The sequence below is a fragment of the Eulemur rufifrons genome, chromosome 6 (assembly GCF_041146395.1).
Source record: "Eulemur rufifrons isolate Redbay chromosome 6, OSU_ERuf_1, whole genome shotgun sequence".
NCBI classification, from domain to species: domain Eukaryota; kingdom Metazoa; phylum Chordata; class Mammalia; order Primates; family Lemuridae; genus Eulemur; species Eulemur rufifrons.
Window position 1 is genome coordinate 64,505,225 of NC_090988.1, and position 13,387 is coordinate 64,518,611.

The 13,387-nt window shown below is 33.7% G+C and overlaps 1 protein-coding gene across 3 annotated transcripts in view; it reads right to left on the minus strand.

The window, feature by feature from the left end:
• The window catches only part of COPB1 (COPI coat complex subunit beta 1), a 40,834-nt gene that overhangs the window by 14,659 nt on the left and 12,788 nt on the right, over positions 1 to 13,387 (minus strand). For all 3 annotated transcript variants that reach the window (XM_069469622.1, XM_069469624.1, XM_069469623.1), the window contains exons 6-14: positions 13,015 to 13,107; positions 10,896 to 11,033; positions 8,458 to 8,577; positions 6,958 to 7,065; positions 6,730 to 6,876; positions 5,521 to 5,666; positions 3,768 to 3,864; positions 2,415 to 2,575; positions 1,415 to 1,535 (exon numbers count right to left, since the gene is read on the minus strand). In XM_069469622.1, coding sequence (XP_069325723.1) covers positions 1,415 to 1,535; positions 2,415 to 2,575; positions 3,768 to 3,864; positions 5,521 to 5,666; positions 6,730 to 6,876; positions 6,958 to 7,065; positions 8,458 to 8,577; positions 10,896 to 11,033; positions 13,015 to 13,107 — 1,131 coding nt within the window. The remainder of the gene's footprint in view (positions 1 to 1,414; positions 1,536 to 2,414; positions 2,576 to 3,767; positions 3,865 to 5,520; positions 5,667 to 6,729; positions 6,877 to 6,957; positions 7,066 to 8,457; positions 8,578 to 10,895; positions 11,034 to 13,014; positions 13,108 to 13,387) is intronic.

Below are 13,387 nucleotides of genomic sequence, written 5' to 3' on the forward strand. Positions count from 1 at the left end.
TGGATAACTTGCTGTAGCTTCTCCATCAGCACCTCCCTGCTTCACCTTGCACCTTCAGGTTACAAAGATGGCTTCTTTCCTTAAACTTCATGAACTAACCTCTACTAGTTTCAAACTTTTCTTCTGCAGCTTCCTCACCTCTCTTAGCATTCATAAAATTAAAGAGAATTAGGGATTGGCTCTGGATTAGGCTTTGGTTTAAGGGAATGTTATAGCTGGTTTCATCTTCTATCCAGACCACTAAAACGTTCTCTGTTATCAGCAATAAGGCTATTTTGCTTTCTTATCATTTGTTCTCTGGAGTGGCACTTTCAATTTCCTTCAAGAACCTTTCCTTTGCATTCACAACTTGGCTAACTATTTGGCACAACAGGCCTATCTCGGCTTTTGACCTGTCTACCTCACTAAGCCTTAGTCATTTCTAGCTTTTGATTTAAAGTGAAAGATTTGCAACTCCTCCTTTCACTAGAACATTTAGAGGCCACTGTAGGATTATTAATTGGCCCAATTTCAATACTGTTGTTTCTCAGGGAATAAGGAGGGAGGCCCAAGGAGAGGGAGAGAGACAGGGGAACAGCCAGTTGGTGGGGTGGTCAGAACACACACATTTATCGCTTAAGTTTGCCGTCTTATATGGACACAGTTCGTTGCTGTGCCCCAAAACAATCACAAGAGTAACATCAAGGAATACTGATCACAGATCACCACAACAGATATAATAATGAGGAAAAAGTTTAAAATATTTCAAGAATTACCAATATGTGACATAGAGACAGGAAGTGAGTACATGCTGATGCAAAAACAGTGCAGATAGACTTGCTTGACTTTACAAATTGAAGGTTGTCACAAACCTTCAATTTGTGAAAAATGCAATATCTGCGAAGTGCAGTAAAACAAGGTATGCCTCTAAACACTATGTGAATAGTTGCTATACTGTATTGTTTTTTAATTTGTATAATTTTTTAGTGTTGGGTTATTATTTATTTTTTAATATTTTCAATCCATAGTTGGTTGAATGAGCGTACAGTCAGAATGGTCAGAAACTATGATGAAGGTATTAGCTACAAATAGGAGTAATTTAAGAGCTATTCTGGGATAAAGCAGACAACGACTGACTGGATGAAGATGCTGGAGAGAGAACGGCATTTTCTTCACTGGTCCTTGACTAATCTTTGCAAACAGAAGGGACTTCATAAGCCCTTATATTCCTCCACTGGACTAATCACATGATATTACTGTATTACTTTGTGAATTTTATAGTAATATTATGTTACTGTATCCATTTCCCTTATTAAACCATAAGCTCCTTCATGACAGGAACTTTAGCATTATCTTTTGTGTCCCTTACCATTCAATGCACAAAGTGGCCACTCAATATTTAATTGTTGGATACATGTAGAAAAAATAAACTTACATTTTGCTTTTTCTTCTCCTGAACCAAAGCTACGTAGCGCAATGCAATCTTGGTCAGAGTTGTGGCAAGGGAGGCAGCAACAAAGAAATCTCCATCCAGAAGGAATCCTCTCAGGGGAGGTCTACAAAGAAATCAAGGAAAATGAAAACCCACCAACTTCTTAAACACACAGCTTTTGGAGAAGTGATTCAAAAAAGCCTATTAAATACTTTTACTGACCCCCATCAGTCATGACGACCTCAGTTAGCTCCCTCTTTAGCTCTCAGAAGGAAAAAGGAAAAGAAAAAGAATCCATGACTTAAAACTTATCTTCAAATAATGCAAGAGCCAACTGACTATGGAAAGAGAAAATAATTAAGAGTGTATGTATTGGAGCTAATGGGCTACACTCAAATTGCAACTTATCTATTCATGTATTAGGTATGTTATAAACCTCTCTAAGTCTTAAATTTCTCTTCTGTAAAATGGAGATATTATATCCTATCTCAAAGGGCTATAGTTGTCAAAACTATATGAAACAAATTACTTAGCACAATGCCTAGCATACAGTAAGTATTCAATAAAGTTTTAGGGATAAATTTCATCATCTTCACCATAAAAATGGAGAGCAAATAAAGGAAGAAAATCAAAATTTTAATCCAACAATTAGAAATTTCAAAATTTCAAAATATGTTTCTAGATGCTAATAGGCAACAAAACTCAAATATCATCAGTTACCTACACTTAGCATTTTCTATGTGAGTAAAATAATTTTAGTTTAAACAGAACACAGTTATTTTGATGAAAACAGTTGAAAGGGACAGAGCATTGAAACCATCAATGTAATTTCTGAGGGGAAAAACTTAAACATCTTTCTCCTTTCAAGTACCTTAAATGACAAAGATTTTCATTTTGGTCACAAAAGCAAACTAATAAGCGAAAAGAAGTCATTTGACTGTTGTATACACATGAGTAATAATAAAAGCAATAGAGCTGGCAGAGGGCAGGTGCCATAAATTACCTGTCTTCCTCTTTCTTGGTAGGTCTGGAACTGCTAAGGGCACTCTGAGTTGCATAGGTACCCATTTCAGTAACCAATTTCTGAACTGGCCCCACAGTTATTTCTTCTTCAGGTTTTAATTCACCAGCTTCTTTCTTTATTTCTGACTCTACAATTGGAATCTAAAAGTCAATTGGAAACATCAATTTAGTAATAGTATCAATAGCAAGCAAAATTATATTTAAATATTCAATCATATATTCAATCTATAAAGAAGGCATTTCCTTGACGGGATTTTTGGAACTTGGAACTCTGCTTTCAATTTTCTTTCCTTCCCAGGATAATGTAGTGGGAAGAACAGGGATTCTGGAGTTGGATGTTCTTTGGTTTGAATTCTTACTCCACCATTTATTAGTTGTATGGTTCTGGGCAAGTTAATTAAACCACTTTCAGCTGCAGTTTCTTAATCTGTTAAATGGAAGTCTTAATTCTTTCCACACAAGTTACTTAATAGAAAAATAAACAGGATAGTGTCTAACATACAGTAGATGTTCACCAAGCCTTATTCCTCTTCTCCATCCCTTCCCTTGAAGTGTTAACCTGAAACAGCACTCATCCTTCTAAAATGACATAAATCTGACTTATTTTAAATAACTTCATCAACTGTCTTTTGAATTAACCAAATGGCTACTATGTATTTATTCCTTTATACCAGTGTATCATCTAATTTAAGAGCTGTAAGAGTTTTTAATCATTACCTATTTCAATTCCTTTATTGCTTTATAGTTGAAAATACTGATACTCAGTCAGGTTAAGGAACTTATATTCAAGGTCCCAGAACTAATTATTGGCAGAGTCAAGACTAGAACCCAGGTCTCCTGACAAGTAGTCCAATGTACTTTCTTCTTCTCTTTTTTTAACTAATCAGCTGAATTTAAGATTCATGTACTTTCTATTCTACCATAATGTCACTTGGATGAGGAATACTGCCAGTTTTAGTACATAAATATTCTCAAGTCAGACTTCTTCCGAGACATTCTTCCTTTAGAATACATAGGCTAAAGCAGAATTTTACATGCTTTCTTTTTTTTTTAAGCACAGAATATTTTGTTCAAACAAAATCTTACTCAGAAGGGTAAATAATATAAATAAAACAAGAAGTGTTATGGCTCAACAGGGGGTGGGGGAGGGGGCTCCCCTAATTTTCCACAGCACCTGAGTCTTAATTTTCTGGGTAATTAAAATATACTTTTCAGTGTTCTTTAGCCCAGACACTAATAAATAAAAACACAAAAGCAAATCACGACTTAAAAGTCAGATTTTCCTAATGTAAAAAACCACCATATAAATAGGATTTACTAAAGTAAAACATACCTCCCCAAGGGACCTGCGGACTTCAGTCATCACACTCTGAATGTCTTCCTTGGTACTACAGTATTCTCCTAGGATCCATAATGCTCCTCGGTAAATTCTAAGACAAGAATACAATGAACAGGTATCACATGGTAGGGGGAAAATAAAGAATACTTCAAGATCTGAATCATGAACCTGGCATATAAATCTTGAAGCAGAGATCTTTCTTTGTGAATTTATGCTTAAGAAAGAAAACAAGATTCTGAAGTTCTACAGGACTGTGGATAAACATTTCAGAAAGACTATATCAAACACTAAGTTTTGATTCTCTCCAGAGATCACAAGGATTAAAATGAAAATAATTATTGTTATTATTATTAGGAAGATTCTAAAATTGGTAAACCCAGGAATGGTAAAAATAAATACCATATGTTTCCCAGAAAAGTATTCATTTAGTGTAGAGGTAAGGTAAATTTGGTTTATCACTTACTACTATGAAATAAATTATTTTAATTTAAAAATTTATTTTTTTTGGTAGTCAATGAGAAGAAGAGGCAAGGTGCTAAACCTAGAACAATGGATATAGAAGTGCACGGTCTCAGTAAAAAAAAAAAAAAAAAAAAAAAAAAAAAAAACTTAAATTTTTATTCTTTACTTCCGTTTAAATAAAGAAAGCAACATATCTCTAGTTTAAAATGTTAAACTGAAGGCCAGGCATGGTGGCTCACGCCTGTAATCCTAGCACTCTGGGAAGCCAAGGAGGGTAGACTGTTTGAGCTCAGGAGTTCAAGACCACCCTGAGCAAGAGCGAGACCCTGTCTCTACCAAAAAAAAAAAAAAAAGAAAGAAAGAAATGAGCTGGACAACTAAAAATATATAGAAAAAAATTAGCCGGGCATGGTGGCGCATGCCTGTAGTCCCAGCTACTTGGGAGGCTGAGGCAGGAGGATTGCCTGAGCCCAGGAGTTTGAGGTTGCTGTGAGCTAGGCTGACGTCACGGCACTCTAGCCAGGGCAACAGAGTGAGACTCTGTCTCAAAAAAATAAATAAATAAAATGTTAAACTGAATAAAATCTTTAGTCACCTTTTTCCTATGATTTTAATTAAATTTTTTCATAAAAAATTATCGAAATTGAACCTCTAAAAGATAATGGCTATCAAAAACCAAATCCGTGATACAATTTTTTTCCTCACATAAGAAGCAAATCTTGCTTAGTTCCATAAATATCAATATATTTTCACATCATATAAACAATTTTATAGTGGTCCTTTCCTTCCCATCTAAGCAGACACACTGCAAGTCTGTTATAGTCTACCCATCAGCTGCTTTAAATGAAACAAAATTTGAATGCAATGATCCTTTCTTACTAGCAAGGCTCTCTGAAAGGAAACATATAATGTTAGATCTAGGTTGCATTTTCAATTTTTCACTTCAATAAATGTGAAAGGGGGATGTAAATAATAATGACATCCACAAAGTGATGCCATTTAAAAATATGCTCTTTAGTCATTTTAAGATTCACAATGTTTTAGATGAAATCAGACTAGAGAAATCTACCCAAACTCCTACTAAAAATTTTTTTCTGCCCACAGATTATAGATTAGCTGAGTGTGGGGGTGGGGTGATGTTTGTTGTCATGCTTAATTTGTCTTACTTTGGCTTGTCTTAAGTCATTTCTTCATTATATTAATATTTTCTACCAACTGATCCTTTAAAGATAGAAACTGATAAAATGTTTACTTGACCTTATATTCAAATGTATTTTAAACCTACTTGACAGATTTAATGGCATGAAAGACTTCAAGCATCTTCTCAACAATAAGCATTCTCAGGTTATCAAAGCGCTGAATGGCTTCACGAACAAATTCCAAGACATCGGCAGCTGCGGCTTCATTATTGTCACTGAGAAATTCCATTAACTTATGGAAAAAAAAAGAGAAATAGAACTAACAATTACATAATTTTCAGAAAAAAGTTATCTAAGATAAGAAATAAATATATTTATAAAGAATGTAATTCTTAATAATTTTCAAGTACATAAAAATGTAATTGAGAGATTTAAGTACTATTATAAAACTCACTATAAAAGAGAAGCTAGAGATCCATAACTCAAAATAAATTTATTGGATACTCCTAAGTTATAACTAAAAGTAAAATCATTTTAGAGAAAATCAGAGCTCAAAGGCAAATTCCAAAGTATAATAACATAACTCATTTATCTAATAGTGACAGAAAGCAAAATATTCTAGGTTTGTGAATTTTTCCTATGATTCCTTTAAGAGCTAAAACTATCTGAAATAAATATCTACTTACCTTACTGAATGATATATATACACAACATAATTTTATGTTATGTAATTGTAACAAACATCAATTAAAATAATATGCACAGCTATTTTTTGTCACTATGTTTTTGTTTGTTGTTTTGCTTAAGATGTAAGAGAAAGAAGTCAGAGTCTTTAGTCTTCTGAGCTTAGGGGTGGATATAAAGATTCCTCTGACCATGAGATTTAGTGGCTCCAGACAGTTCAAATTTCTGGAGTTTAACTGCTGAATAACTAGAATTTAAAAAAAAATTCTTGGCCGGGCGCGGTGGCTCACGCCTGTAATCCTAGCACTCTGGGAGGCCGAGGTGGGCAGATCGTTTGAGCTCAGGAGTTCGAGACCAGCCTGAGCAAGAGCGAGACCCCATCTCTACTAAAAATAGAAAGAAATTATATGGACAGCTAAAAATATATATAGAAAAAATTAGCCGGGCATGGTGGTGCATGCCTGTAGTCCCAGCTACTCGGGAGGCTGAGGCAGTAGGATCGCTTGAGCCCAGGAGTTTGAGGTTGCTGTGAGCTAGGCTGACGCCACGGCACTCACTCTAGCTTGGGCAACAGAGTGAGACTCTGTCTCAAAAAAAAAAAATAAAATAAAATAAAATAAAAAAAAATTCTTTTAAAGAATTTCAAAATTAAAGTCATCAGAATTACATACCACAGGAATAACATTTGCAGCCATATCTGGAAATCGGACAGAACAGGAATGCAATGTTCGCACAAGGAGTTGTCTGTATTTGTCAGTATCTTCATGCTCAGACACATTATTTGTTTTTATCACTTCCTTCTTCAGGACAATAACTAGCTATAGAACAAAGTAAAAATAAGTGAGAATTACATCATATTTGGCCTCACAGCTTACAAAGTGCTATCAGTTTTGTTTTACCTCTTCAACATTCCTAGAAGAGACAAGATCCAGTGCTAACTGCAGAGTTTTCTTGCGCACTTCTAAGTCTGGTGTGCTCAATACTCTTAGGATGTCCATAACCAGATCCTAAAAAAGAGCAAAAAAATCAAGAATTAGCAACAATCTTTCTGGTCATAAGAAGAAAATCTTTACTTCAAAATGGCAGGCTCTGTCCATCATCACCTTAATAATAAAATCATTAGTGGTAGAATGACTAGATATTTTGGGCCTCCTGATACCATACAATATGAAGTAATATCATATGTGACATAACATATATGACATATTTAAACTGAAAATGTTTGACTCTATTGTGCTTTAGATCCAACTTACACTTTATAGAAAATAACAGAAATCCCCAGAGCTAAATGACACCACAAGAAAGTAACGACACATTCAGGAGAGACATTTTACAGAGTAATGGATCTGGTTTCTTCAACAAGTCAGTGTCACGAAAAAAAATACTGTTCAAAATTAAGAGATGGAAAGGACATAACAACTAGATATAATGTATGGTCAAGAACTGGACAAACCAAACAAAAAGGATGTTTTTGGGATAACTGGGAAAATCTGAATCTGGACTTGGTATTAGACAATACTAAGAAATTATTAACAATTCTGTTAAGTGTGATAATATTTGGCTGTGTACAAAAAAAGTAATATTCCAAAAAATGGATACTTTTAAAAACTCTAATTTATAAATGATTTTATTTCTTTAAAACTTTGTTTTTCAAAAATTCCAAACTAATAAAAAAGTTCTAAGAGTGAACTCTGTATACCTACATTAACCAACTGTTAGTATTTTGCCACAATTGCTTTATCATGCTCTACTGCTCAAGATTTTAGTGTACATCTCCCAAGGATAAAGATAACCCTTATAGCAACACCCCAGACCTTTCCCGGACATGATATAATAACCACGTTATAATTATCAAATTCAGAGAATACTGATCAATACTATTAATAACTAACATACAAACTACATTCACATTTCCCAAACTGTCCCAATAATGACTTTTATAGAAATTTGTTGTTGTTGTTGATCTGATCTAAGATCAGCATTGCATTTAGCTGTCATGGGGCTTTATTTTTATAATCATCATCATTCTCATGGATTAAATAGGTATGCTGATAATTTTCTAGAATCTGATCATTTTTTATTCTCCATCAATTGGTATAATTATTTTCCATGAAATGTAAATTATATTCAACTTAAAATGAATATGTCACTATTGCTAATAGTACAGTACAAATATAAAAGATACAAGATAGGATATTAATTAATTTTAGAAATATATTTTTTACAGCAAATATAATACTCAAAAAGGGTATGGTGATTCAAGTATTACACTTTAAAGAACCAAAACTTAAACTGCCCAGTCTTCCAGCATTTAAGTTAACCAAAATGGCAAGGCCTGGGAATAATCTAAATTTGAAAAATATTTTATTTAATATCTCTCTCTTTCAAACAACACTCACCTGTAGTACTCGTTCATGGGCAGGATGCTCTTTTAATTCTATCAAGCGATCCAAAACTATGAGCTTTACATTATTGTCACTCTCCTTAATAATTAAATCAATGTAACACTGAGCAGCAGCCTATATAAAAAAGAAATAAATTTTTAGAAGTCATTCATCTATTATAAACTTAGAATCTGAAAATAAGAAAAAAAAAGTCCCCATGAAGCCAAAATATACTCCTTAATCCCTGCTCTAGAGTTTATGCATTTTGTTCAGAGGAAATGTGTCCCTCTGTTTCCTAAATATTAACAAACCTTGTTATTTTTCAAGCTTACAAAAGATTGGAAGCATTACAAATTAAAAGAATGGAAAGGGGCTGCTACAGACAAAAATACTTATTAACAGCCAAAAATTAAGGTTTGAAATTAAGGAGCAAGGCAGAAAAAAGCAGGTAGGGAATCCCCAAAAATATAGCTAGTAAGCCTTTTCTGCTTAAGGGCAAAATCTAACTCATTGCATTATACTATAGAAAAAAACAAGACTATAAAGACCTTAAGTCATTAATATATTTTATTATATATTTAAACAATTATTAAGACAAAAAATGTATAAAATATTTTAGAATGATAAAGTTTAAAAGCAAAGGACACAGGAACAAATTTGAAAGAGTGCTCAATAGCCAAAGCTGGAACAATTTGACCAACATAATAAATAATGATAATATTAGATTATGATTAATAGAATAAAATATCCATGCTGATACAAAGAAAGAAAAAAGGAAAGAAAGGGAGGGAAGAGAAAGGACAGCTCTTCCTTGCATAAGAATTCCAGTTAGTAAGTATGGAAGGAGGGAAATAGAAAATCATCATTAGAATACCAGAGTAGTAATTGTTGCAGAGAAAATCTACTGATAGATGCTAAAACAAGTAGGTGTGAATTCAAGGTACAACATAGTCTGAAAGTATTTCCCCCACAATATTTATTGATTACAATGGGAGAAATCATAACAATGAAATCTGGCAGACACCACCTTCACTGACTGATCAAGGTTAACATCACCAGTAATAAAATATACATAGACATCATGTACTCCTTGATATCATAAACTTAGGACACATCACTTCTGTGGTACTATCTCCAAAAATGTATAACCTCAATCTAACTATGAAAAAACATCAGACTATGAATTGAGGCATATTTTACAAACAAACTGACCAGTATTCTTCAAATGTGTTAAGATCATGAAAAAAAGAAAGACCGAGGAACTATTACAGATTGGAGGAGATGAAGATACAACAACCAAATGCAATGTGGGATCCTAGATTGGATCCTGGAACAGAAAAAGGACATCAGTGGAAAACTGGCAAAATATGAATAAAGCCCATAGTTTAGTTAACGATTCTGTTCCAACATTAGTTTCTTAGTTTTTGACAATTATACAATGGTTATGCAAGATGTGAACATTTTGCATAGCAGGGTGAAGAGTATATGAGAATTTTGTCCTATTTTTATAATTTTTCTATACATTTAAAATTATTTCAAACAAAAAATTAAAAAAATTTTAAATATTGGTGAGTAAAGCAGTATATTCTCTCATATATATATTCTGGCTTTCTACAACTGATTCTCTGAATATATTGGAGGTTCCTGATATAGTATTGATAAAGATGAGAAACAATACTCTATTATTGAAAATACTTACTGGAACTTTTTAGGATCTATCATTTAGGATCCAAGGTTCATATTCCCAGATCCAGTTTTTAATGTAAATAAAATATGGAGAGAGATCTTAAAATACTAGTATTGTTCTCCAGAAACTAGAGATACAGTTGATCCTCAAACAATGCAGGAGTCAGGGCATTGACCCCCAGCATGGTCAAAAATCCACGTATAACTTTTGACTCCCCCAAAACTTAATTACTGATAGGATACTGTTCACGTGAAGCCTTACCAATAACATATACAGTTGATAAAAACATGTTTTATATATGTACTATATACTGTATTCTTAAAGTAACCTAGCGAAAGAAAATATTATTAAGAAGATCGTAAGGAAGAGAAAATATATTTACTATTCATTAAGAGGAAATGGATCATCATAAAGGTCTTCATCCTCATCCTCTTCACACTGAGCAGGCTGAGGAGGAAGAGGAAGAGGAGGGTTTGGTCTTGCTATCTCAGGGGTGGCAGAGACAGAAATCCTGCACAGTTGGAACCCATGTTGTTCAAGGGTCAATTGTACTGTTATTCTCTTTCTTTCTCTATATGTATGTGTATGAAAGCAGAAAGGAAAAAAGAAGGAAAGTTGGACTACGTAAAGAATGAAAAACTTTTATAAAATTTGTAATTGTTCTCTCTATGCCATGTAACCACAAAGTGAATTGCAATGTCACTAAATCATGAGTTATAAGAATGCATCATCTAATCTGGACCCCAAAGAGACATGCAATAAGTACCTTGATTGCAGTTGGTGCACTTGAGAGTGTCACTAAAGTCCCAGCAGCTTCGTATTTTACAGCAGGGCTAGATGACTGTAATAAGTTATAGATGCAGCGAATGAAACGAGCTCTTTCTGATGGATTAGCATGACAGACCTGGAGAAGAAAATATTTAGATTTAAACTGATGTCAGGGACACTCGCTTCCAAACAGAATTTTTTCATGGATGTCAGCTTAAGGGATGCTAGTTTTCTTAACTTGAAAGCTAATAACAGTCTTACAAGAATTTATGAAAATGTTGGCCAACATGGGGTGAGACACTATAACACAACACTGATGATTTCAGAAACAAACAATTTTATTTCAAATTATTGTTACAGCTACTCTTCCATTTATTCATTCTATCATAATTTATATTTTTATTGCTTCACAAAAGATTTTCAGATAGCTTATGGTAAAAGATATGCATACTATATACAAACAAAAAAGAAAATGTACAGTAACAAAAGGACACATTAACCCAGGGCACTAATATGGATACTTTAATAGGATATTAAGTTTGGTCCTAAATTTTTATTCTGGATGCCATATCGAAAAAGAAAACATGATGGACGATATAAATCTGCATAGCTGATAAAAGGAAAATACCAGTTCTTCAAGCAAGAAAAATAACACTTTTTTCTGGATTATTATTTCCCATTATTTGGGACAACATTCAATATTGGAGAAGAAACTAAATTAAACATCTATCCTGTTCTAAATGCATCCCAATACCTTTACTTGTGAAACAAAATGTCCTGCATTTTTTTCTCTTTTGAAGTCAGTTTTCACATTAGATTTTCCTAAAATACATACAGTCAAATTTCTATTACTTGGGCATGACTTAAAAAGCTATTCCCTCTTACTATAACCTGGACCCTACTAATAAAAGTTGTCACTAGATAGCAAAGAACTCCTATTTTGAGAACCTCAGTGATATCCCCTAAAACATACGTGTGAATTAGAAGTAACTACATATTTATAGTCTTGGTTTCATCTTAAATGGCAATTCCAAATGATTGGTACCCTGTGTTGAGAGGAGCCCCTTTCCTACAGAAGCAAAGACAGCTATGATCAGCAGTGTCTGCCATGATAGGTTTTGTCTTATCATTCTTTCTATCTACCTATTTATTTATTTATTAATAGACAGGGCCTCACTCTGTTGCCCAGGCTGATACTCCCACCCCAGCCTCCCGAGTAGCTGGGACAAGGACTACAGGCACATGTTACCACACTCAGCTAATGTTTTTGCAGGGTTGGGGGGTGGGGGGGGTGTGTCTTTCTATACCTCTCTACGTTGACCAAGCTGGTCCTGAACTCCTTCACTCAAGTGAGACTCCCACGTTGGCCTCCCAAAGTGCTGGGATTACAGGTGTGAGCCACCATGTCTGGCCCATATCATTCTGTTTAATAAACCTATTCCTGATCTATATTTCTGTTGACCTCTAATGACATCAATAGCAAAGTTGGATCTTACTGCACCTTTTACTTTATCAGAAGATTAAGAAGTAATCAAGTCTCTCAAAAGATATATCAAATTAAAGTGTGGCCAATTAAGTACTTGATTTTAAATTTTTAGCTGGCTTTAGACTTCCTGTCAATGGCCTGCAATATCATGTTAATATATTTTAAGTTTCTCTATTCTCTTTTGCAAACAAGGAACATAAAAAGTATTTAAGGCTTTTTGGTTTGTTTTTAGATTTCTAAAGTAGTCTGGTGTATACTCAAGAAAATCTTGAATTTTATTCCAAAGGCTAATTCATAATCTATTCAGTGACTGGGCAGTTCACAATGATTTCTTTGCAGCTGTACTGGCTCAAGCCATGAATTTTTATAGAATTGCTTACAGAGGTTTAGAAAGGATGAAAGCAAGTACTCGACTTGGAAAACACAATGAACCAAAGGAAAAAGAAAAAGAAAAAAAGCTTTAATAGGCCACACTATAAAATATTTCTACTATTAAAAAATACATTATCCTAGCGATTAAGTAGCATGCCAGCATACCTTGTCTTAAAACTGCTGAGTTTATTTTGTGCAGAGTAACTGCTAACCAAAAGCAGATCCATATACTTTAACCATCATAGATTATTATTCTCACCTTATAAATTAGTTCAACAATAACCAACTGCAGAATGTCTCCAAATGTTTGAACTTGATCAATGCAAGTACTTAGGTAATCCAAAGCTCGATCCTAAAATAAAAATGTGTTTATCATACTCCAGTCAATACAAGGACTTAATGCAACTTAAAAAAACCACATACGTTACAACCAAATATGAAACAAACGAGAAAATCAGGGCAAAGAGAAATTAACTGGAGAAAAAAATGAAGAAACCAAGAATGAAGAAGTTAACATAAAGTGTAAGACATAAAGTCAAATATATTTTCTAAGAATGAGTCACAAATCTGGGGTCTGATTTTCTAGCAGCTAAATCAAAGAGAAAAACAGAGTTATATGATATATGATTCAG